The sequence below is a fragment of the Setaria italica genome, chromosome IX, assembly GCF_000263155.2.
Source record: "Setaria italica strain Yugu1 chromosome IX, Setaria_italica_v2.0, whole genome shotgun sequence".
In the NCBI taxonomy this organism is placed as follows: Eukaryota; Viridiplantae; Streptophyta; class Magnoliopsida; order Poales; family Poaceae; genus Setaria; species Setaria italica.
The window spans coordinates 35,550,256-35,575,987 of record NC_028458.1 but is presented as its reverse complement, the minus strand read 5'-3'; the positions used below and the strand labels follow the sequence as shown (position 1 = coordinate 35,575,987).

Below are 25,732 nucleotides of genomic sequence, written 5' to 3'. Positions count from 1 at the left end.
CTCTCTCCATGAAGTGTGCCAGCATCACCGTCTCTCCAGGATGTTCTTCAAATTGCCACGCATTCGCAAAAGCTGGGTGCCACTCGAGTACCTCCTTCGTCTGCAGAAGCTTGGCATTGACTAGCGCTTGCACGGCTTCCTCCTTCATCACCGAATGCTGCCACGTCGCTCCAGGCGGTGGCGGCACAGTCTGATTCGTCGGCCCCACCTTCAGCACCGGCAGCACCAGTTCCTTCCTCTTCTTGGACTTCACTTTGCCCGCCGCCGGAGCCTTTCCCTAGATCTTCTCGGGTTTCTTGCCCATCTTATTGGTGCGCATCCACCGATTTCCACCTCAGCAAAAGGCACTCACTCTCGGATCTCTCTCAAAGAGCAGCAATGGTGGTGGTGGCACTTGGCAATTGCGACGGCGCAAATGCGGAGTAGAGGCGCAAGGAAGGAAGAAAAACATATCTGATTACAGCAGGACGTAAACCTAACCGAAAGGGGGCCCTCCAGTTTTATCTCTGCCACCTCCAGATTCCAAGCGTCAGTTACGCAACAGACGGATTTTAAGTGGATTAATTGCCTTAAACACCCAACGGCTACTCTTTTCAACGGATTGCTGACCACTTCAACGACAGAGATCGCCTAAGTGCTTGGGGGCTACGGGTACCGTACCCGATGGTCAGTTTTTTCTTTTTCAAGATTTCCAAGGGTAAAACAGGCAAAAAGTAGGATTGACCCTAAGCCCAACTCTTCAACTCAACCTAAGGCTCGGGGGCTACTCCATATGGAGTGCGATTGACATCGCACTACCATATAAAAATTCTTGGAACAGAAACAACTCGAAGGAGCAAGAAGAGTACCTTCCAGCCACGCGACAGTACTCGAGCACTTCGGTCTGCAACCTCTACGACGAACTACTCGGATAGTGCCCGCAGTACCCAAGATTGTGGCGCACGACTACAAAGTACTCGGGGGCTTGTCAGGCATGCACCCCAAGCCCACGAGTAGACCTTGGACGGCCCACTAAGGGGCGTACTCGAATATGATCAGGACAAGGGATAAGCGTATCACACTCGAACTAGTCAAGTATGTGTATGGAAAACTACTCGGGGCATACCGAGTAGAATTCTGTAATAGTACTCGACTAGGACTCGGACTTGTAACCCTGTCCTACCGTGTATATAAGGGCGGGCAAGGACCCCCCTCAAAGGGAACAACTCTAGTTCATCCAAGATCAATACACACCAACATACAGGACGTAGGGTATTACGCGATCTAGCGGCCTGAACCTGTCTAAATTGTGTTCCCTGCGTCACCATTGATTCCTTGATTCTCGACGATCCTTACCGCACAAAAGACCACCTAGGGTACCCCCTAGGCGGGTTGCTGGTCTAAAACACCGACAAGCATGAGACCAATGTTCCTCCCATTCCTTCGGAAGCGGGACCAAGCAACACCGAGACTCTGCCACAGGGGGAGACTTCTTTGGGTGATGACAAGATGCTCATGGAGTATGCCTCCAATGACATATTTGGAGACCTTAACTAGGCTCTCCCCTATCTTATAGATATTTGTTTAAATTTGCAAGGGTTGTAATAAAGACATGATGTTGTCCTTACGTTGATTGTAATAAGCACATTTGTTACAATAATAAAGTTGTATGTGTGTTATGTATACTTGCATGAGTTTTCATTAAATTCTGCATTTATATAGATTTCTATGGGAGTCATTGCGATGGAGGAAGAGTTGTGACTAGTGGATAGTTGCACCACTAATACTGTACTTACGGAAGTCAAATATTTCCAAACTCTTAAAAAGAAAGAGGGAAATGTTTTGACCATCGCTGCACGTGATGCGGTGATAGTTGGTTTAGGCCGAGCCACTATCATACTTCCTATGGGAATGCAGATTACCATCGAGGAAGCATTATTGTATCCCGATGCAACTCGTACCCTACTAAGTTATAGAGATATCCGTAAGAATGGTATTCATGTTAAAACCTTTGAGGACAACAAAGAGGAATTTCTCCTCTTTAGCAGAGACAATGGATATGGCAAAGAGACACTTGAAAAAGTGCCCTCTCTCTCTCATCTGGATTGTACTACACATACATTAAACCCGGACCACATGTTGCATACAAGGTGATTTTTCAGAATGTTGACGCATTCCAAACTTGGCATGACCGCCTTGGCCATCCCGGTATCGGGATGATGAGAAAAATCATAAGTAACTCCATTGGTCATGATTTGAGCAATGCTAAATTCCCACAATCTTCGGATGTCATGCGCACTTCTTGCGCCACTGGGAAATTAGTTTTGAGACCCTCATATCTCAAGACTAAAACTGAACCACTCAAATTCCTTGAAGACATTCAAGGAGACATTTGTGGACACAATCAACCTTTTGTCTGGTCCGATTAGAAGTTTCGTGGTTTTGATAAACGCATCTACACAATGATCTCATGTGTCTCTCTTATCGATAGGCAACCATGCATTTGCAAAGTTGATTGTTCAAGTTATCAAACTTAGAGCACGTCACACTGAACATCGGATAAAGTCAATTAGAATGGATAATGCTGCAGAACTTTCTTCCAAGGTCTTCAATGATTATTGCATGGCACTAGGAATTGAGGTTCAGCACTCTGTCCCCTATGTTCATACCCAAAATGGTTTAGCAGAGACTCTTATCAAGAGAATCAAGCTCATTGCCAGACCAATGTTGCAAGGTTATAATCTTCCAACTTCTTGTTGGGGTCATGCAATTTTACATGTTGCGGACTTGATGCAACTTCGCCTAATTGCATATCATTCAGCCTCCCCACTGCAATTGGTACGTGGTGATCCTCCAAGTATTTCCCATCAGTCGAAATTCGGTTGCGCTGTGTACGTACCGATCTCACCACCCAAGCATACCTCCATGGGCCCTCACAGGAAAATGGGAATTTATGTGGGATTTCTATCTCTGTTAATTATTAAATTCCTAAAGCCCCTTACAGGGGATTTACTCATGGCCTGGTAGGCTGATTGTATCTTCAATGAAGACCATTTCCCGGCATTAGGGGAAGATTATAAGTATCACACTAAATGCCAGTAAATCAATTGGGATGCTCAACACATCTCCAAGGAAGATCCCCGTAATTAGGAATCTGAACTACAAGTTCAGGGGATCCTAAATTTGCAAAACATTGCAAATAACCTGCCAGATGCATTTACGGCTGGAAAAGGTGTCACAAAATCCTATATTCCTGCAAGGAATGTGCTGGAAAGAATAGAGGTACCAAATAAAACTATTCAACTTCCTTCTTCTAGTAAGAGTGGGAGAAGTATGGCTATTCCTATAGGTGCAGCTTCTCATAAGCGCAATAGGAAACAAAGGGATACACCCTCTGAACCTGTAAATGCAACTCAACCATAAGTTGAGGGACACCAAGTGGATGAACCACATCCACCTTCCGCATCAACAGTGCACTCAATTATTGATGCTAGGACATCGGAACACCCTGATGTGATCGTATTGGAAAATACCAAACCGTCAATTGGGGTGCAAGAGATTTCCATCGGTTATCTCAATTCTGGATAAACATATGATCATAACACTACAATTGTCGACATATATTTCTCTGCATCAATTGTTGAAAACCTCCAAAATGAACCAGATCCCAAATCCATGGTAGAGTGCAAAAAGCGCTCGGACTGGAACAAATGGAAGGAGACAATTGAAGCGGAGTTAGCCTCCCTCACAAAAAGAGAGGTATTCTCATCGGTAATACCTACACCTCCTAAAACCTTTCCTGTAGGTTTTAAATGGGTTTTTGTCCGAAAACGGAATGAAAACAATGAGGTGGTGAGATATAAGGCGAGGCTTATAGCACAAGGGTTCACGCAGAGACCCGGCATTGATTTCAATGAAACATATTTTCCAGTAATGAGTGAAATCATTTTTCGATATCTTATATCTGTGGCAGTGCAAAATCGCCTATCTATGCAGTTGATGGACGTAGTGACTGCATATCTTTATGGGTCACTTGATTTGGACATATATATATGAAGGTTCCCGATGGAATCTCTATACCGAATCCGGGCGCAAATCGCAACATGTGTTGTGTAAAACTGAAAAGATCATTATATGGTCTTAAGCAGTCGGGAAGAATGTGGTACAACTGACTGAGTGAGTATCTTCTACAGAAGGGATACTCCAACAATAATGATTGCCCGTGTGTCTTCATCAAGAAGTCCTCTATAGGGTTCTGCATAATATCAGTGCATGTCGATGATTTAAATATTATTGGCAACACCCAAGATATTGATGAAGCCCGCAATCATCTTATGACGGAGTTCGAGATGAAGGATTTGGGTAAAACCAAATTTTGCTTGGGTTTACAAATCGAGCACCTTCACTCTGGAAATTTTGCTTCGGTTTACAAATCGAGCACCTTCACTCTGGAATACTAGTGCACCAGTCTGCATATATCCAGAAAATATTGGAGAAATTCAATAAGGATAAATCTTATCCAATGAAAGTACCAATGGTTGTTTGATCCCTTGATATGGAGAAAGATATCTTTCGACCTCGGGACGAAGGAGAAGAGATATTGGGGTCTAAATAGCCCTATCTTAGTCTCATTGGAGCACTTATGTATCTCGCAAATTGCACCATGCCTGATATTGCATTTACGGTTAACTTGCTTGCAAGGCATCGTGCTGCTCCAACAAAGTGCCATTGGATGGTTTTTCTGATAGAATAAACCTAGGACCCTACTTTGGTTGGCTATACTGATGATGGTCATTTGTCTGATCCCCACGATGCCAGATCTCAGACAGGTTATGTATTCCTACATGGAGGTACAACCATTTCTAGGAAACCATCCAAACAGACTTTAGTGGCAATCTCCACAAATCATTTTGAAATCATTGCACTATTTGAGGCATCACGCGAATGCATGTGGCTTCGCAAAATGATTAACGACATAGAGCAATCTTGTGGTATTGGTTCTATGGAATCACCTACCATTATCTATGAAGATAATGCCGCTTGTGTTACTCAGATGCAAACCGGCTACATCAAGAGCAACATTACGAAACATATTGCTCCCAAGTTGTTTTATCCTCATGAGCTTCAGGAAAGTGGGGAAATAAACATCCTGCAGACCAAATCTTGTGATAATCTCACCGATCTTTTCACCAAATCTCTACCTGCTTCCACATTTAAAAAATGTATTCGAGGAATTGGTACGATGAGGCTTAGAGATTTACGAGAATCAGGGGGAGTTTCCTAAGTGTTACAAATAAAAGTTCAAGGGTGATCTCGGATGACACGATGTCAACGGCAGTTGACTCCTCACGACGCACCCCTGACGCTCCTCGCGAGCGGCCGAAGTCCTCGCGGGCGGTCTCTGTTCACACGCCCACGACGCCGATTCGGAAGCGACGCTTCCTCCTATATATATCCTATCAGGCCCTGTTTAGTTTCTCCTAAAATCCCAACTTTAACACTATGCAAAAAGAAGATTCCCCATCACATCAAACTTGCGTACATGCATAGAGTACTAAATGTAGACAAAATCAAAAACTAATTATACAGTTTTGTTGTACTTTGCGAGACGAATCTTTTGAGCCTAATTAGTCAATATTTGGATAATAATTTACAAATACAAACGAAATGCTACAGTTGCACTACAGTAATTTTGGTTGTCCAAAGTTGAGCAACTAAACAAGGCCTCAGATCAATGGAAAACTACCGATTCATTCGGCTATGCTATTCTGTCTCCAGTTTTTACTTTAACACGTTCCATCCGGTGTGTCGGCTGCCTGCCCCCATCCAGCACGGGCACACCACTAACCTAATCACCTAGGAAGCGTCATGACCGGGTGATGACGTGATTACGACACTGACGCCGCGGGCCTTCTGCTGGATCGGGGGCCACACGTCAGGTTATTTAAAGATGGTTTTGGTGGTCTCTCGTGCAAAGAGAGAGTGAGGGAGAGAGACCGACGAAAGGGAGAGATTTGTTGGTTGGGGCACCATTTTCGTCTGCTGCCTTTTAGCAAAAGAAGAAGGAGAGGCGAGAGAGGTCGCGCGTGGGGCCCACGCTCGATGGAGCCGGGCGCACGCAGCCGTCCAACGCACGCAACGCAAAGCAAAGCGCACCCATGCAGAAACGCCGCGGCGGGCACTGGAACGCCCCGCCGGGGTCGTCGTCTTCTCGCGCCACGCCGTAGCAGTGGTAGGACAGGATCGCGATCGCCGTCGCCGTCTCTTGCGATACCGTCCCTACCCCCACCCCACCGGACCTGCATTGGATTGGAGGCTGGAGAAACGTTTCAGGCTGCGGCAGCGATCGAGGACGGGAGCACGCGTGCAAGCAATATCCAGAGCGAGGCAACTGATATGTGCAAGGCAGCCAGGTAGTACAGCACGCACGTCCCAGCTCTTAATTCCCACCAATCTGTCTCCTGCCCGTACCAGCGGCCAGTAATCTTCGCTTGGAAACCATGCGTGGCGTCGCTGCCGATACTAAACTCGCGCCCGTACCTGCGGTTGCGTTGCAAATGCACGATGCGTAGCGTCGCTGGCACTGTGAATAGCAGTGGTGCACTAGTACTCTACTACTCTAGGTTGGAGGAGCAGGGCACGCGCGGGCTCCAGGAGCCATCGGTTCCGTTCCGTCGGCAGCAACGGGAGCGGAGGGGAAGGGATGAGTATCCCGAGCGAGATCTCTCTTCGCTCCACGCGCACCGAAATTATTTTAATTTGGTGATAAAACAATTACAAACTTGCAATATTGTCGTGGATATGTTAGTTGGCACAATTTTTCTTTTTTATTTTTATCCAAGTGGTACTTTCGCATCGTGCTGGCGTTAATTATATTGTACCATAATTTCCATCCATAGAGAGGAGAGGTTTATAGGATATTATAATTGGGCACTGTATCCCGAACAGTAGAATGAAGAGGCGATACGCTGGAGGCGAGCGAGGCATGTGCTGGCCCGTGGCCACGGTGGCGTGCATGATTTGTCACACCGCAAATGCAATCACTGATCTCAGTAGGTGCGGGCTGTGGGGTGGCGTAAGTTGGGCGCACCAATTCAATCCCACCTCCCGAGCCCAACAGGACGCGCTCCATCATACATTTTTGGGAGGCAGTAGTATAGTTAACGCGCACGAGGACGGACGACGACGATGGGAGCAGTGAGCAGCAGTGTACCCTCCTCCTACTCAGAGCCGATAGGGTAGCTTGGGTAGGGGAGTAGTTGCTGCGGTTGACGACGGTGACATGGCAACGGGAACGGGAACCGGAGGAGGAGGGGTTCCGTGATCGCAAGCTCACAGTCGCGGCGACGGGAGACGACGAGGCTTGCTCGCCTCGCCTGGCCCCTTTCGGCCGCCTTTGCCTTTTCGGCCTTTGCAGCCTTTTTGCTGTGCTTGCTCCCCCTCTCCCTTCCCCACCATTCCCCCGTCTGTGACTCTCTCCCCCACTCCCTCCTCCCTCCCTCCCTCCCTCCCCCGGCTCCTCTTCTTCTCCACTCGGCCGGGCACTCCCCATCGCCCCGGCCGCGTACCAGATGTCCACAATGCTGCCATCCAGATCAAGGTGCGTTACCACTTCCCCTGCTCTCGCCCTCACGCATTTTCTCGCCTCATTTTTTTCTTTTGGTTTCGGGCGTCGGTTTTATCTCCTTTTCTGAGTGGCAGATCTATCCAGTTACAAGTTAGAACCGCCCCTTCGTTTAGTTGCAAGCGTCTGGATTTTTTCTCGCGCCCTTCTCAGATTTGCTGCGCCATATTTGCCTTCTCGTCGATTTTTATGCTACTCGCTCGCGCGAATGTGGCATCTTCAGATGCCGTTTCGTCCACGAAAGTGCTCAAATTTCGATCGTAAAACGGCCACTCCATCTTTCAAGTGCACTCTTTTGGCTTTCGTTTGATCCCAACAACAAAAAAAAGTTAAGAGGTCTCCCTGCTTTCGACTGCGTGATTTCACTCCGTTCGGCGTTCTCGATTCGCCAACACAGGCGAGAGAGAGAAGACAAAAAAACAGAGAGCGTTCCTTCGATTTTTAATGGATGTCGCCATTGACAGATCTGGGCCGAACGAGTCCCCCATCAGCAGCAGGGGCAGGCCGAGCACGCCGTCCTCCAACCACCGCCCGTCCACGCCGTCCTCCAACCACCGCCCGTCCACTCCGTCCTCCAACCACCGCCCCTCCACCCCGGGCGGCACCAGGAGGAGCAGCGTCGGCACGCCGTCCACGCCGCGCTCCCGCTCCAACGGCGGCGGGCCCTTCAAGTCCGAGCCCAACTCGCCGCCCTCGGCGGCCGCGCAGAACGCCCGGCCGCGCCTCTCGTTCGACCGCTCGCCGAGATCCGCGGACTCCAAGCCCGTCGTCGAGCGCCGGGTGCCCAAGATCGGCACGCCCCCTGATGTAAGTGCACTGCGCTTCACTGCACTGTTTTTTTTTTCTGTATGTCACTGAATCACCGAAATGGTGCTGCATTGTCAATATTGTGTCGTTCTTGATGCACGCTACGGTGGTTGATCACTGTAAATTTGTCCCTGGGTTTGCAGAAGCAGCCGCGGAGGGAGGCTGAACTACAGGCACGGCTTGAGTCCGCCCAGGAGGACCTGAAGAAGGCCAAGGATCAACTGGCCTTCATCGTCGGCGAGAGGGACCGTCTTGTCGGGGAGCTCAATGAGGCCAAGCGAGTCGCTGATGAGACCCACGAGAAGCTCCAGGATGCCCTCATGGCCAAGAGGTGGGCTGAGGAGGCCACGGAGATCGAGAAATTCCGAGCGGATGAGCTCGAGCAGGCTGGCATCGACGAGGCGCAGAGGCGGGAGGAGGAGTGGCAGAGGGAGATTGAGTGCGTGCGTGGCCAGCACGCCGCCGACCTGGAGACTTTGGTCAACACAACAGAAGAGCTGGAGAGGCTCAGGCGTGACCTTTCGATGGCTAACGAGGCCAAGAAGGCTGCACTTGGCCATGCAGATGATGCCATGAAGATTGCTGAGGTCAATGCGGAGAAGGTGGAGATCCTCTCAATTGAAGTTGTTCGCTTGAAAGGGTTGCTTGATTCAACTGCTGCAAGCGAAGAGAGTAAAAACCGTGAAACTGAGGTTCTTGTTAAGAATCTGGAGTCCGAGGTTTCATCACTGAAAGTTAAACTTGAGGAGGCAAAAGTCCTGGAGGAGAGATTGGCAGAGGCAGAGAAAACGATTCAGGAGCTTAAATCACAGATAGCTGATGCACAGAAGGTCGAGTCAGACATCCGTCAGCAGTTAGAAGAATGGAAGGAGAAGTCAGCATCACTTGAGATGAAATTGGAGGAAGTGACTCTGTCCGAGAAGTTCAAAAGTGACTCCCTTGCCTCTACAACTGAACAGCTGGACAAGATCCATTCTATGTTGCAAGATAGAGAATCAGAAATTGAAGTTCTTAAAGGAAAGACAACCGCCTTGGAAATTGAGGTGGCAAGGCTTTTAGCAGAAGTTAATGATTCCAATGAGCATTTGGATGCATCGCAGCAAGAGGTGTTTGGGCTGCAGACGACAATAGATGTTCTGCGGAACAAGCTTGAGACTGCAGAACTAGCTGCTTCAGAGGCTTTGAACAATGAGAAGACTGCTAACACGAAGATAGAAGATCTGACTGAGGAGAAAACTAAGCTAATTAGTGAGCTGGATGATGCTAGAGATAGAGAGGAGAAAGAGAAAAGAGCAGTGGAGGATCTTACTGCTGCATTGGACAAGGCATGTTGTGAAGCGCAGGAAGCACATGATAGGTTTCAGAAGAAAGAAGATGATTACGAGCATGCTCTTGCTCAGATAGGTGATCTGAAGATGTCCCTAAAGAGTATGGAGGAGAGCTATGAGGCAATGCTTGATGAGGCAAACCATGACATAACTCGCCTAAGGGAAACTGTCGAGAAGCTGGAGGCTGAGGTGAGCAAGTACAGAGAAGAATGTGAATCTAAGGAGCTTGACCTTATCACAGCAAGCAAGCAGTCTGAACAAGAAATTGCTGCTCTTAAAGTAGAAGTGGAGCAGGTAGCTGCATCATTGCAAGGTGCAGAGCACGAGATTGAAGCAGTCACTGAAGAGAAAGAGAGGCTTCAAGAGAAACTGCGGAATACGGAAGCAGCAGTTGCTGAAGCCAACAAGGCTGTGCAGGAGGCAAAGACTGAGAAGGAGCAGCTTCAAGAAAAACTTGCACACACGGAATCAGCGGTTGCTGAGGCCAGCATGGCTACGCAGGAAGCAAAGACTGAGATGGAGAGGCTTCAAGAGAAACTGACGTATACAGAATCGGCAGTTGCTGAAGCCGATAAGGCTGTGCAGGAGGCAAAGGCGGAGAGTTCGCAGCTGAAGGAGAGGTTACTTGACAAAGAGAATGCGTTGCAGAACCTAACCCAGGAGAATGATGAGTTCAGGATGCGAGAAGCTGATGCCATGAAGAAAATAGAGGAGCTGTCTGCTCTTCTCGCTGAAGCGATGACTAAGAAGCATCCTGAAGAGGAAGAGAAGCTAGTGATCGTGGATGAGGTGCACAATTCTGCGCGTGAAGAATTTACCCGTTCTGTTGCAGAAAATGAAGATGCGGAAGAAAGTGATGATAAAAAACTGCATCTGGAAGTCGACGCAGATGATATGAGGTCCAATGGAGACATGAACCACGAAGAGAAAGATGACAGCAAGGTCGAACAAGAGGAACTGAAAATTGGCAGTGTACAAGAGAGCGAAAAGGTTGTCTTCGAGAAGGAAGCACAGGCTGAAAACAGAAAGCAAGAGACTGAATCGTCGAACGATGAATTGGATTCTAAGAAAGAGGACAGCAGCACTGAGAACACAAACGGCACGACCGTACCAGAAGATACGGCCAGTAAAGTGGCAATGTCCCCGACGAAACCGCAGCAGCAGCAGAAAAAGAACAAGCCTCTGCTGAAGAAGTTTGGAAGCTTACTGAAAAAGAAAAACAGCAAGTAGCCGAACAGCGCGTGTACTATTAGTGTCATCTTGATTTTCCTCTGTTTTTTTTGGTTTGTTTGACGCGGTGTTGTGCTTCCTATGCGTTTACTGCCAATGCCTGTATTTTTGGTGATTGGAGAAGTTTGTGGGTGTCGTGATTTTTTTTCTCGCCTTATTCGTTTAACTCGGACCTATATGGTGCTTGGCTGCTACCTGCCTCCACGTTTGTGGCAGTTCACTTGTGTGTAAATGGAGTTCCTCCTAATCAGAATGGCTGGCTATTCGTTTCTGAAACCGTGCAGCTCCTTGATTGTAATGTGATGCGATGTAATGTGCCAGTGACCTAACCTGGATATGATGTCAGTGTTAACAAGTCCTTTTTACCAGTGAATGCTTGCTGGCATGCATCTGATACCATCATAATGTTGAGCACCTGCAATGAAGTGAAATGAAACGAGTTGGCTTATGATTGATCATCTTTGTGCGGTTGCAGGCTCCTAATCCCGGGCTGGTTGCTTAAGGAGACGGCATCGATCAAATCAGGATCAGATCAGGTGCGTAAAAGGCGCAGCAGGTGTGACCGGATTGGAATCATTTAGGCATGCACTGTCCACCAGAGGTTGGGTTGGGTTATCTTCTCTTACCACACCGACAGCAAAGTATCAAATCATTTCTGGCAGGCAGCACAATAGCACAGGTTTGTTTAATCCTCTCCAGGCTTTATATTTTTGTCGGATGCATTATGCCCTTGTACGTGTCCTGACGCTCGGTTAGCTCGTCGGTTCTCCAACCAATGCGCTGTTCCAACCGCAAATGACGTGTGGATTCTCGTGCGTGCTCCGATGCCTGGATGGTTGGAGTCCGAGCGCCAAGGCGTCGTGGAGTCGTCGGCGTTTGGCTTGGCGTCGCTGCGGCTTTGCCTGTGACTTGCCGGACAGCAACGTCGCAACCTTCCGATCGGGGAGCTGTTGCCTCCGGAGACGTCGCTGGCGGCTGCGGCACCGGGGTCCGGGGAGGCGACGGCACGAGACGTACGCTGCAGGATGGGGACCTGCTGCGGTCTGAATTGGACGGGAGCATGTATGGCAACGCCAACCGTTCTGACGAAACTTGTGGTGTATCATTCTTCACAGTACCTCGTCGTACTGCAGCGTTCCTGGTACAAAAGACAGGGTGTGGAGGTGTGTAATTGTAAGCACCTACTACTACGAACTGACCCTGGCATGAGTTGGGGTCCAGCATTCATCGTGCTCTGATGCCGGCCGGATGGAATTACAAGAAGTTTCGTACGTAAATTCAGCTGTTCACCACTTACAGAAAAGAGCAGGCAGACTGGTATGCTCCTTCAGCTGCAGAGGTTCCTTCTACCTTTACATGGGAGAGGTAAGTTCCTGAGGCCAAGTACAGGTAGAGCTCCAACCAATCCTAGATCTTTACTGTATGATATGATACTACTGCATATTATAATGTACCGTCGTACAGTGTATTAGTATATATAATAAGTAGCAACGTAGTCTAGTCGACGTCAGTCGCAGGTGCCACATTGGCATCAAGCTCCATCCTCTTGGTTTGGGTTTTGGAGAGTAGCTAGCAAAAGTAAAAAACAAAGATAGAATCGTGCGGGCCATGCACGCTGCTAGGACTAGGATAGCAGCCCAGACGAGGCGACTGATCAACCGCAACGCCGACAGCAATGCAGGAGCAGCCGAAGCCGATGCGACTCCATCTCCATACCATTCCTATCATCCCTGCTCAACATGCAAATGAAAAAGGCAGCACGGCCATCTCTGAAACTGAACCTTCACTCGCAAATTCACATTAGGTAAGGCAGGGTAAAGGCTAGGTTAGGTTCGTTTGGTAACATGCACTCATCACTCTCCCTGACCAAGTGACCATACATTTGCATCCCTTTTTTCTTTTCTTTTGCCCCCTTTGGAGAGCATCCGTCGTGCTTTTTTCGGCCCTTTTGACCACTTGCTTTGCTCGGCTGATTGGCTTTGTCTTTTCCCTTTTGTTGGTCTGAATCCATAGGATGGGTGACACACAGTTCAGGAATACACTCAAGCAATGCAACAAACAGGGTCAGGGTGAGCTATGCAGAGCCAGCTGACTTAATAGGCTGGTTATTTGTGACCGCAATGGACATGTTCTACGTGTCTACGTTGAAAATTGTGTGTTTGGCCTTTGACCGTAATGGACACATCAAGTGCATGCACCTAGCTAGAGGAAAAACAATACCTACAGCTGAAAGGCGAAGAGCCATGGGAGACCTTTATGTACCGCGCACTACTAAAGTGTATGCCCAACTAACCTAGCTGGGGGACCTACGGGATAGATTAAAGGAGGGTTCCATCAGCTCCAAAGTACGTAGAGCCGTTACGTGCGAAGGATGCCATGAGCCCATGATGTCATGATTATTCTTATCTTGTTGGCATCCGAATTGTCCTCTGCCGTGCAGGAGGGACAGGAATAGGAATGTCTCGCAGATGGGAATTACTGCACGAGTCTTGCTGTGTTACTGCTACATCTGCGATGCATTTTTCTCTCCAGATGACCGATTTTTTTTTGTTTTGGCCCTTTGTTTTGAAAGATTATCATAAATAGACCCCTAGCGGAAATATTTCAAAATCTAGACCCTTAGTGGCGCCAAGTGTACACGTCTCGGCGCCAAAGATTCTGGCGCCTAGGTCGTTGCGCAGCTGGTGACGTGGATGCTGACATGGCGGGGGCTTGGTGCCAAGGTGGATGGCGCCAAGCTTCGTATTTCAACCACCCGCCTCCTTCCTACCCGAGCCTTCCTCCTCTTCTTTCTCCTCCCTCTCGGGTTTTTTCTCTCCCCACTTCGTCCTACATCACGAATTGGCCTATTGGACCTTGGAAACTTTGATTTGATCCGTGGATCTTCGAGAGCAAGGTATCCTCACTTCCTCATAGTTTTTTTTAATGTCGATTCAGTATATATTAGTCGGATGTTTTGAACTTAGGGTTTCATGCAACCGTAGGATGTCAAGGCGTGGAAAAGCTAGGAACCAGGGTAACCTCAGCGCACGTTGTTATGTTATGGGTTCATTGTTGTGGATTGAATGGGAAAACCTAGGTGTAGGTTTAATGTTAATTGCTTTCGGTTCTTACAACGAAAATGACTAAATTGTAGTTATGGCCGGATGACCGGAAATGCCTTTGACCCATTGCCTCTGCTTAGTGGTGTTCTAGTGCCCATGTGCTTTTGCGGCGATCCTTGCAAGGTAGCCAAGTCCGATGCAGAGGACACGTATAGGCAGAGGTATTGGATGTGTTCCAATTTTGCGTTTGAGCCTACACTTCGTCAGCGCCGCATTAACAAGATGGTGAGAAATTGATGTTTTCTAATAATTATTTTGTGTCGTATGACATTTTGCATGATTTTTTTATTTTCTAACAATTGCATTTGTTGCAGACCCCTCTACCGCTCTGTGATTTTGAGCAGTGGATCGACACTAAGATCAAGCCTGAAGACAAGGAGGAGATGCAAGAAATGTTGCGGGGGAAGACAGAGAAGAAGGAGACAATGAAGAAGAGACGCAGAGAGGAGGCTGCAGAAAAGGAGCACAAGGAAGAGGAGGAAAGGAGGCGTGTTGCTGCGAACAGGGAGGAGAAGGAGAAGAAGCTTGAGCGTGCACGCCGAGCGAAAGCAGCGATTAAGGAGAATCCCGATGCCCTGAGGAAGGGAAACTGGCCTCGTTGCACACCGTAGTCTCCATTACTTGCTAGTTCTATGATTTATTCATGAACAATGTTATCTACTATTGGACTTTTCATTGTGTTGTCATGTAATGCACTTTAAGAGCAAGTATAATAAGAGGCTGTAAGCTGGCTGAATGCTGACGTGGAGGAAAGAGAAGAGGTGAGAGAGGAGAACCGGGCTATAAGCTTACAGCCGACTTGGGCACAGGAACCAAGAAACTTTGTGAGAATAACTTGTGGGCCATGTATTAATGGTGAAGAGCTAACCATTGTACGAGTGGGCTAGGAAAAGGCTGAGAGAAATCTTACAGCCCGCTTGCTAGCTGCGTTATTAAACTTGCTCTAAGTATGGGCGATGACAAAAAGAAGTACCGACAGATGCTCATCACTGAATCAACACATGCCACCGAAATTTTAGCATAATTTCCCTTGTTTTTTATGCAATCCATACACGAAAGTAAGATGAATTTTTAACCTCAATACAACATGTTCAAACATACAAATATATCAACTACGATGCCGTCATCTCCATGGCAATGTAGCTCCTCCCGAGCCCTTCTAACCAACTCACTAAATGAAGGCTTCTCATCGAATAACACAGCCACGCTTTGAATCTCAAAAAGCTCAACATATCCATAATGATATCTTTCCACGGTGCCTCCATGATAAATGCTCACTAGGTTGTCCATCTAGTCCATAGATATAACAACGCAAAATTCCTTTAGTCCAACATAAATGGAGCATACTAAATACAATACAAGTACTATCAATTCACTAATAACTACTAAGTACTACTAACTACCTATGTAACAAGTATATAACTATTTAACTAACTACCATACTAACTACATAACTTTGTAAAGAAAATTACATATGAAGAAAATTCTATCTAACTATTCTATCTAACTATCTATCTAACTATTCTATCTAACTATTATACCTATCTATCTAAATTCTAACTATTCTATCTAAATTATATCTATCTATCTAAATTGTATCTAACTATCCTATCTAACTATATCTATTACCTTGCAGGAGGAGGAAGCGGCCAGGGGCAGCGGGTGAGCGCGGTGGGCCGGCGCGGCGGTCGGGTGGAGGAGCGGCGGGCGGGCGCGCGGAGGAGCGGCGGGCCGGCGCAACGGGCGCGTGGACGAGCGGCGGGCGGGCGGGGACGAGCGGCGGGCAACGGTAGGCGTGTAGGAGCGGTGGCCGGACGGGGATGAGCGACGGCCGGCCGGCAGGGAAATGGCTAATGAGAGAAAGGAAAAGAGAGAAACAAAATTTGCTTTGGCACTGTGTAACCTAGCTTGGCGCTAGCGAGGATGGCGCCAAGCCCCGCCATGTCAGTGTCCACGTCACCAGCTGCGCAACGACCTAGGTGCTAGAACCTCTGGCTCCGAGACGTGTACGCTTGGCGCCTGGTGGCGTCAAGCTAAGAGTCCAGATTTTGAAATGTTTCCGCTAGGGGTCTATTTGTGAGAATCTTAAAAAAAAAGTCAAAAAACCAAAAAAGTCGGTCCAGATGACAGCTATGACTTACTTTTTTTTCTTTCCCTTTTTTTGCGAGGTGGCTAGTGTGTGGGTGGTCTTCCATCATTCGTTTCCATTTCACCAAAACATGGAAGTTACCAGCTCACCGACTCTCTGCCACAAGAAGGTCCCCAGTTCACTGAAGAAAAAACAGAGAATAAACATAACTCGATTTTGTCTCACTGAAGAAAAAAACAGAGAATAAACATAACTCGATTCTATTCTATTTTACTTTTTATAGTTATATGTGAGAGGGGAAAATGTAGACTCAGTGAACGACGCACGACCTATGGGCCTAAGAAGTATTTTCCTTCTGGACAAAACCGGGCCCAATCCCTACTAATGGGCCTCAACTGGGAGCTATTCCTTTGGGCCCGCCGAGAAGCAAGAAGAGGAGGGCCTGCTTGAGCGCTTGAGGACCCCCACCCGTCAGCAGGCCACAGAAGATTAATAGCTCATTGTATTGTACTCGTCTTGTAGTGCGCTGCCATGAATTTCCTCAACTGATTCTGAACAGCCCCGCACGTTGCCTGTCCTGTCACACATGTTTTCTTGGTGTGCTTGGAGCATGCGCTGCACGACCACCCCTCATCTCCTCCAACCACCATAGGCACCCTGGTTTCTTCTTCCTCCTGGCTCCTCCTCATCACCATCATCCCTCCTCTCTCCCACCATCTGCATCCAAGCGCTGGATCCTGAATTTGAACCAAGTTCAGAAACTGCCTCTGCTCTCAGGTGCAGCCGACAATGCTGGCCTCCAAACCCAAGTAAGCAGGCACCAACCCCATGTCTTTCCTTCCTACTGCTAACTACTTACTGCTTGTCTTATTCTTTCTTAGGGGGTGTTTGGATACGAGGTGTTAAACTTTAACAGTGTCACATCGGATGTTCGGATGCTAATTAGGAGAACTAAACATGAGCTAATTATAAAACTAATTGCAGAACCCTGTGCTAATTTGCGAGACGAATCTATTAAACCTAATTAATCCATCATTAGCAAATGGTTACTGTAGCACCACATTATCAAATCATGAACTAATTAGGTTTAATAGATTCGTCTCGCGAATTACACTCCATCTGTGCATTTAGTTTTGTAATTAACCTATGTTTAATACTTCTAATTAGCATCCAAACATCTGATGTGACAGGTGTTAAATTTTAACACCTTATTGCCAAACAGCCCTTTATACTGATCAATCTCTATGCACCGCCTAACATTTTATTTCTACCAAGCCAATGTTTCATCCAATTTCGTTTTACTAATCAAGAAGCTTTTGCTTTACAATCACCGCCAGACGTACACCACAATTGTACAACAATTTTACCGTGTTAATTAATGGGAAATGAAATAAAATTTAACACTCCTAATTGGTCTTTTGGTGCAATTTAACCCCCTTCTCCTACGGTTTTGTTCTAGCTTTGCCCCTGTTGTACATGTTACGCAAATGCTATTTCACTACCAGGAAACGACTCTTTTCTGATGGCCTCTTTCTGTAGACACCTCTCATGAACAAATGCTTTATGCAGATCTCAACCTGCAGTGCATTCCAGTAAAACCAAATGATCTGAAAAATGCAAAAACCAAATTCATGATGTGTAAACATTGCACTAATGGATTACTGAACGTGCAGCATCTCTGAAGGTTCCAATTCCAACCACAAACAACCGTCTAGCCGCAGGGCGACGTTGGCGCCTCGAGTCAGCAGGCTAGCAAAGCCCGCGGGAGCGCCAAGCAAGCCGGCGGCGGACCGCGCGCCGTCCCCTCTGCACCATGCCGCCGGCATCCCCCTCGACAGGTCCTCGGCGTCCATCGACCTGCCGGCAAAGCCATCGGCCGCCGCAGCAGCAGCAGAACGCCGGTCCTTCAAGGCATCGCCGGCGGCGGCATCGTCCCGCGCCGCCGCTACCGACGTAAGACAAATGCGACGCGAAACGGCCACCTGATCGACGATGCGTGCGTGTTTTACTAATTAATTTCTCGTACTAATTAATTTGCCACGTGTCCTGGTTGATCAGAAGCAGCAGAGGAATGCCAAGGCGTCGGAGCTCCAGGCGCAGCTGAGCCTCGTGCAGGAGGAGCTGAAGAGCGCGAGGGAGCGCCTAGCCTACGTGGACAATGAGAGGGCACAGGTCCTCGAGGACATGGCGCTCGCCCGGCGGCTCGCCGCCGACGCCTCCGGAAAGCTGGAGGAGTCGCTGGCGGCGCGGCGGAGGGCCGAGGAGGCGCTGGAGCTGGAGAGGTTCGAGTCCACGGAGCGCGAGCAGTCGGCCATCGACGCCACCCGCAGGGTGGAGGACGAGTGGCGGCGCAAGTACGACAACATCAAGAAACGCCACGCCGAGGACGTCGCCTCCCTCATCGCCGCCACCAGGGAGCTCGACGGCGTAAGGGACGAGCTGGCGGCGACGGCCCTGGCGAGGAACTCGGCTCTGGGTCAGGCGGACGAGCTGCAGAGGATCGCCAACGACAGCGCCAAGAGGGCGGAGGCCCTGACAGCCGAAGTGGCCCGGCTGAAATCCCACCTCGACACCGAGCTCGAGGCCAGAGCGAAAGAAGCCGCGGAGACCATAGAGAAGCTGGAATCCGAAGCTGCCGCGCTGGGAGCGGAGCTCCGGACGGCGAGGGCGTTCGAGGAGAAGCTTGCCAAGGCGGAGGAGCTCGTGGAAGGGCTCAAGGTTGACCTCGCTTACGCCAAGAGCGCCGAGGCGGACGCCAGCCGGTCGGCGCAGGAGTGGAAGGCCAAGGCCGAGTCGCTGGAGACAAGGCTAGGAGAAATCTCGCGGCTGAACAAACGCAACGAGGAGTCGCTGACGTCATTGACCAACAGCTTCGAGGACTGCACGTCCATGCTCCAGGATAAGCAGTCTCAGGTGCTCCAGCTCAAGGAGAAGGTGGCGTCACTAGAGAAGGAAGCGAGTGAGCACAAGGAAGGGTTCCTCGAGACCAGCCGTCGTCTCGACGTCGCAACAAAGGAGGCGTCTGAGCTACAGGTGATCATTGATAGGCTGAGGTCTGAACACCAGCTTCTACTCGAGGCACATCAGCAAGTCGTTGTCGCTGAGTATACAGCGAGTGCTCAGGCTGGTCATCTTACTGAAGACAAGAGCAGGCTGCTCAAGGAGCTTGACGACACCAGGGATGAAAGGGACAAGGTGAAGAAGGCTGTCGAAGACTTGGCAGTGGCGCTACGCGAAGTGTCATCAGAGGCAAGAGAGGCCAAGGAGAGGGTCCTCGCAAAACAGGCAGAGCTCGACAATGCACAGATTCAGATATCAGAACTGAAGGCGACAATGAAGAATGCAGAGGACAGATACAAGTTGATGCATGATGAGTCCAACTACGAGGCTGCCTGCCTCAGGAAGGCGGTTGAGAAGATGGGTTCAGAGGCCAGGAGCTCAAAGGATGAATGGATCTCTAAAGAGGCCGGGTTCGTCGATATGCTCAAGAGATCGGATGACGGTATGAGCTCTATCCAGACAGAGATGAACAGGCTGACAGAGTCTCTGAGAGTTGCGGAGAAGGAAGCGCAGGAGCTCAAGGCAGACAAAGCCCAGCTGCTCAACAAGCTCCAAGAATTTGAATTTCAGGCAATGAACACTAGCTCAAGTGCTGAAGAAGCAAAGGCAGAGAGCTCACACCTCAAAGACCTGCTGTCCTTCAAGGACAAGGAGCTGCTTGCTCTGAATCATGAAGTCACCGAGCTGCGACTGAGAGAGCGAACCGCATCGGAGAAGGTTACCGAGCTCTCGAAGCTGCTTGCAGAGGTGGCAGCGAGGAAAGCCGCGGAAGAAAACACTGACAAGTCCAAGGCCCAGATCGCCAAGCTGGAAATGGACAAGGTGCTCGAATCATTGAAAGCCGCTGAGTGTGAAGCCAAGGCGGCGAAGGACGAGAAGGCGCAGCTGCAGGGCAAGCTGAGGCTGCTCGAGTCCAAGATCACCGAGGCCAACCTGACCTCGGAGGAGGCAAAGATCAGCAGCCTGAGGTTCAAGGAGACGCTGGAAGACAAGGAGCACGAGCTCGCGAGCATTGTCCACGAGAACACCGAGATGCGGGCACGGGAAGCCGCTGCCATTGCGAGAACCGACGAGCTCGCCGCGCTGCTCGCCGAGGCCACGGCCAGGAAAGGAGGGGAGCCATTGAATAATGGGGCGGTCGCCAGGAGCCCGGAGAAGCAGCCGAGCGCGCTCCTGAAGCTGATCTGCTCGCCCATGCATCATCATGGTGTCAGAGACGACGAGAACAATGGCGAGAGCGTGGTCCAAATGGAGGACATCAAGCACGTGGAAGTGGAGACGGTCAGGCAGGTGAAGCATGCGAAGGAGATTAGCGTGTCAGCAGTGGACGCCACCTCCTTGGAGAACAGCAAGATCATCGAGGATGACCTGTCCAAAGAGAGGGACGACGATTCCGAGTCGATCGACGACGACGATGACGACGACGTTGAGTCACCGGGGGACGACGGGCTCGTGGATCAGATGAATGGGCTGCTGATCAGTGGCCCGACGTCGTCGTTCAACCAGGACCAGCACGTCCACAAGAAGAAGAAGGCGCTGCTGAGGAAGTTCGGGAGCCTGCTGAAGAAGAAAGCACACTTCACCAAATTGAGCAGTCACTCCTAGCTGCCTGCCTGCCGTCCTAACTCGGCTCCTAATCAGCGAAGGCCTTTCTTTTTTCATAATCAGCATGTGATTCAGGTTAATGATTTCTGAACAATTTTTGCGGTTGTGAACATAATAGAAGGAGATGAAGAAAGCTACTTGCATCTCGACTACCCATTACTCTAGTTTCTTCTGTACGCACTTATTATGCTGCACATTCTTGAGCAATTATTCTTTGGTTGTTAATGTCAACTCAATTATCATCAGAGTATGTACCGTTGCTGAATCATGCTCTGGGCTGCTATGACAGCATCTGTACGAATGCCAAAGTCCTATCCGAAACATTTCAGAATTCTTCCCCCAGTGCCATACGAGGTGTTAAAAGTCCAAGGGCGGCTGCAAGGCCAGCAGGCAGCCGAGCTGATGCATGTTCTGGACAGAGAGAACGAGAGAAAACTGAAAGAAAGTGCAAGACGGGCGTGGAAAGGTGGGGCACCTGGCTACCATGGGTACATGCATGGCTACATCTTCCTGTCGCTGTTGTTCCGGCCCGTCTGGCTTGCTCAGGTAGTCAGGTGATCCGATCCGTTCCAGGTCAAAGATTTCTGCGCCCATCCTTGCCGCGTCGGGATCAGGCTTCAGGCAGCCCTTGAGCTGTTGAGATGGCAGCAATCACTCTCACTCTCTCAGTCTCATCATTCCGGCCACTGGGGTTAGAGACTGCCACGTCCCCGTCCTCCATCCCATGCAAAAACAGCGGCTGGACTGAAGATGTTAGCAGGATGGTGGATGCAGGGGAGAGCACACCAATTTCCCTGTGGATTCCCAGCAGCTCAGCAAGGGTGTCGACAGCAACATGGTAGCATAGCACACATCGTCGCCTAGCTCCTATCGAATCCAGATGAATGTTGTCATGAATAAAGATAACACAGATTACGACTGATATATAATTGTATATGCATATTCAGTGCTCAGTTTCTTGCAGGTTTGGCCAAACAGCAGGCAGAGGCAAGCAAACAAGCAGGCGACGGATGGGCGTGTGGACCTAACTACCAAAGCACGTCGCTGTCACACCCCAATCCGTTGCCTTTTTTTCACGATATTCTCCGGTCTCTTTTGGAAGTGCACTCCGACTTCTACTTCTACCGAAGAACAAAGGGAAAAAAAGAAAGGAGACGAGGTAGTCTGGTAAACAAACAAGTAAGGCCTTGTTTAGTTGGCCAACTTGGGTGCACCCAAATTACTGTAGCAACACTGTAGCGTTTCGTTTGTATTTGTGAATTATTGTCCAAATATTGACTAATTAGGCTCAAAAGATTCGTCTCGCAAAGTACAACAAAACTGTGCAATTAGTTTTTGATTTCGTCTACGTTTAGTACTCCATGCATGTACCGCAAGTTTGATGTGATGGGGAATCTTCTTTTTGCATAGTGCTAAAGTTGGGAGTTGGGGGTGAACTAAACATGGCCTAAGCAAGTGATGATGAGACCATGACAGCCACTGGAGCTACTTTACTCGGGTTAGTGCCAGATCAACAGACAGATCCGCCTGCCCAGCCGGCCTCTTGTCAGTAACCCAGAGGCTGATGGGTTTCAGATTTCATTGACCAATGACCAGATCACCAGATCCAGTCGAGTCTACCATCCACACACACACAAGGAGGCAGAGGCCAGAGCATCGCTCCTCCCCAAGTCAACGCTCTGTGGGGCCGACAAAAAAAAAAGGAAAATTCATTGAATTTCACTAATAAATGGAATATGCCACATCGCTGAAAGAGGTTCCTTGCTTGACTGTGGAGACGTGCACCTAATTCCCCAAATTTTCGGCTGACTTTTTGCTTGTTCTACACGCGGGCACGCCACTAAATACACAAGCAATTACATCACCAGGATTTTCATCGAAATGATCCAGCAAGATAGGTCCCTTTCTGTCACATTTTCTTCTCTCTGTTCTTTTTTAAATGCAAGGGTACAGCTTGCAAGTCGAATAAATCAAGCAAATGATGCAGCTTATGGTTGATTGCTAATCAATAGTAGTCTGGAGAACACTTAAAGCATATCCATACCATCCTCAATGCTTCTAAGTCAACCAAGATAACAGACCTGAAGCACATGCTTGCCAATCAGCAAATCCCTTGAAAGTTCAGACTCCATAGAGATATAGTGTATGTCTAGATGCATAACACTATCTACGAACCTAGAAAAGCCAAAACGACCTACAATTTGGAACGGAGGGAGTAGCAAATATTACCGACAACTAGAAGAGCACACGTTATAGCGAACCGAAAAGAACTTTGGTATACTATCCAGAATCCTTAGGCCCCCAATACAAACCAGACAGCAACATGAAAGCGCACATCAGCAGCATTGACACAGAAAGCGCATGTTTTTTTTAAAAAAAAATTATAGTATTTTCTTTGTGGACCAAGCAAAGCTAACTAAACAGCGGGCAGAATGGTGAAGTGGTGTAACACCAAACATTAGATCTTAGGACTGACGTCTGTCATCTCATCACAAAGCATGTGTACATCAGCAGAATGATTCGCAAACATGAGCATTGGTTTCTTTCGATGCCATATCATGAATGCAGATGTCATGAAACAGAGCCTAATGCAAGAAAACTACATAGAAATAATTCAATGCCATATCATGAATGCAGATGTCATGAAACAGAGCCTAATGCAAGAAAATTAAATAGAAATAATTTGACTGTGAGACTAAAAGAACTCGAACAGAAGTCATCAGCATATATATAAAGATGCAAAACTTTCAGTCTTGGCTTTTGTTATAGGTAGCCATTTAAGTATCACAATTCTGGAAGGATTTGATTTGACCATTGCTCTAGGTTCATTAGTAATAAGCAAGCCATAGTGTCAAGCCTAACTGAACAACAAACCTTTGATGCAGGAGGGAATACCTCAAGCATTTCAGAAAGAGTTAAATTTATCGATTTGGTACATAGAATCCTTGCATATATTCACACATGGACAATCTACAAAATGAAACAATGTGGTTTCTACAATAGTAATTTTATAGAACATTTGTACAAAAACAATCTTACTTACAAGGAGATGCAGTGCAAAAAGAATACCAGTTGCTTACAGAAGAACAATAAGGACCACCCTTTAGTTATTCCCTCTTTAGCATTGCATGCTGAGGGGGTCCAGTAGAATATGTCAACTATTAAATTCTAAACAGAGGACACAAATAAACTATAGTATGCCATGCAGTATATAACTACAAAATCATATAGACAGCATAAGAATTCCCACTTGGAATTACTCCTATTTTTTTTTGGGGATTCATGCATCATAACCTAGAAGACCATTCAGATCGGCCTGCAAGTTCGCACAAGGAAAAAGACCTGAACTTTGGGGAGATCCAGCATAGTGTGCATCAAAGGACACCACTTGAAGAAAAAATCAATCCAGACAATTATTGGGCATCGACAACTTCCAAGATAAGCTATATAAGGAGTATGTGTCTTCAATCATGATGTTACATAACCTTATGGGTACTTCGCCTATTATGGGTAAGGAAGAATAAGCTAGTAACGTATACAAAGCCTGTACCAATATGAATAGATTTCTTTTCATACCCTGGCATGGGCATGGACAATATTTTCTTGTTCTATGCTAACCCAGGCAGTAACTAGGAGGGAATAATTTCTATGTCAAATCCAAAGACCAAAGGTATACAATGTGGTATCTGCTGAGAAGCACTGCTTCTATTTCTATTGCAATGTTGAACTATATATGACCAAATTGGCGATCAGAAAATGCTACTGCACCCTGCCAAAATGAGCAAAAAAGCAACCTTTGCATCACAGATGAGCCTAATTAGCACAGGATAGTATGATCCTGTGGGTACTAACTTATAATTGTATTAACAATATGTCAACCCTAAGAGTTACGACTAAGACCTTCCAATAGTTCACTACATTTGTTTGATCATGATTTTCTGGCCAGATGATGTTCAGGAAGCTCATCTTCTCAATCAAGAAAGAAAGGCAGAAAAAAAAGAATACAGAGAAATTCCATGCCTTTATAGGTAGACCAACAACAAGCATCAGTTCGAGATTTGTCAGAAAGAACTAATCTTTCCTGAACTACAGGTTTACAATTATAGGTTTCCAAGCCTAAACACTCGAGAATCTAAACTAGAACATGCCAAGTTTAACCTGTCCAGATTTTGCAACTACGAAAAAGTGAATGAATTGAAATTTTCCCCACTTATACAATTACAAATATATAACCAATCCTTTACCGAGAGCTTACAGACAGATAGACTGACTAACCAATCGCACAAGCATTAGGTAACAGCAACAAATATTGGTGTCCCAAGTTACAACCCACCTGTGTCTTCCTCCAGCCAACTCTGGCCGACGATCCAACTGACCTCACCATGGCTATGTCCCTACTGTCAAATGTTACATGGCCGCCTTGCTTCACAGGGGCAGCCGCTGCGGGAAGGCACCCTTGCTACATATCTCTCCACCTTGGGCTGAGGATCGGCAAGAACCCTGATGGAGAAAGGAGCCCTGACGGGGACTGCGGGAACCAGAGCCCCGGCGACGGCGGCGGCATGGGCCCTGGCCCAAGGATGCCCGTCCCCGGCAGCGGTGACAGCGCGGGGAAGTTGGGTGTGAGCGGCGGCGGGTGCTGAAACCCTGGCGAGAGTAGCGGGTAAGGCGACCTGGGCGTCGGCGAGAGCAGGTTGAGAAACCCGCTCGGGGAATGGAGTATCCCGGGAGACGGCACGGGCGGCGGAGGCGGGGGATGGGGATGCAAAGGCGGGGGATGAGGGTGTGGCGGCGGAGGCCCCTGTCTCGCAGCTGCAGACGTCGCGGCAGCTGCTGCTGCTTGCTGCTGCGGCGGCGGCGGTGGCGCCCGGGCGGGGTTGCGCTGAAGAGGGAGTTCTCAAGGATG

At 48.3% G+C, this 25,732-nt stretch overlaps 2 protein-coding genes across 2 annotated transcripts; both read left to right on the top strand.

Moving 5' to 3' along the window:
* The first annotated feature begins 7,256 nt into the window (after positions 1-7,256).
* LOC101765002 (WEB family protein At5g16730, chloroplastic) lies at positions 7,257-11,305 on the top strand. The gene is made up of 3 exons (XM_004983484.4): positions 7,257-7,579; positions 8,068-8,410; positions 8,554-11,305. Exons 1-3 carry the CDS (start codon positions 7,551-7,553, stop codon positions 10,966-10,968), a joined length of 2,787 nt encoding a protein of 928 aa, XP_004983541.1. The 5' UTR covers positions 7,257-7,550; the 3' UTR covers positions 10,969-11,305.
* Positions 11,306-16,812: 5,507 nt separating this feature from the next.
* On the top strand, positions 16,813-21,074 carry LOC101753814 (WEB family protein At3g02930, chloroplastic). Its single transcript, XM_012849058.2, has 2 exons — positions 16,813-16,970; positions 17,835-21,074. The coding sequence occupies exon 2, from the start codon at positions 18,346-18,348 to the stop codon at positions 20,824-20,826; it is 2,481 nt and encodes an 826-aa protein (XP_012704512.1). The 5' UTR covers positions 16,813-16,970; positions 17,835-18,345; the 3' UTR covers positions 20,827-21,074.
* The last annotated feature ends 4,658 nt before the right edge of the window (positions 21,075-25,732 follow it).

What these genes read in the sequence shown, in the direction of transcription:
- LOC101753814 (XM_012849058.2), top strand. Translation starts at nt 18,346, where the DNA reads ATGGCGCTCGCCCGGCGGCTCGCCGCCGACGCCTCCGGAAAGCTGGAG.
- LOC101765002 (XM_004983484.4), top strand. Translation starts at nt 7,551, where the DNA reads ATGTCCACAATGCTGCCATCCAGATCAAG. An exon ending in ATGCTGCCATCCAGATCAAG is followed by an intron (nt 7,580 to 8,067) that starts GTGCGTTACCAC and finishes CGCCATTGACAG; the next exon opens with ATCTGGGCCGAACGAGTCCC. An exon ending in AGATCGGCACGCCCCCTGAT is followed by an intron (nt 8,411 to 8,553) that starts GTAAGTGCACTG and finishes CTGGGTTTGCAG; the next exon opens with AAGCAGCCGCGGAGGGAGGC.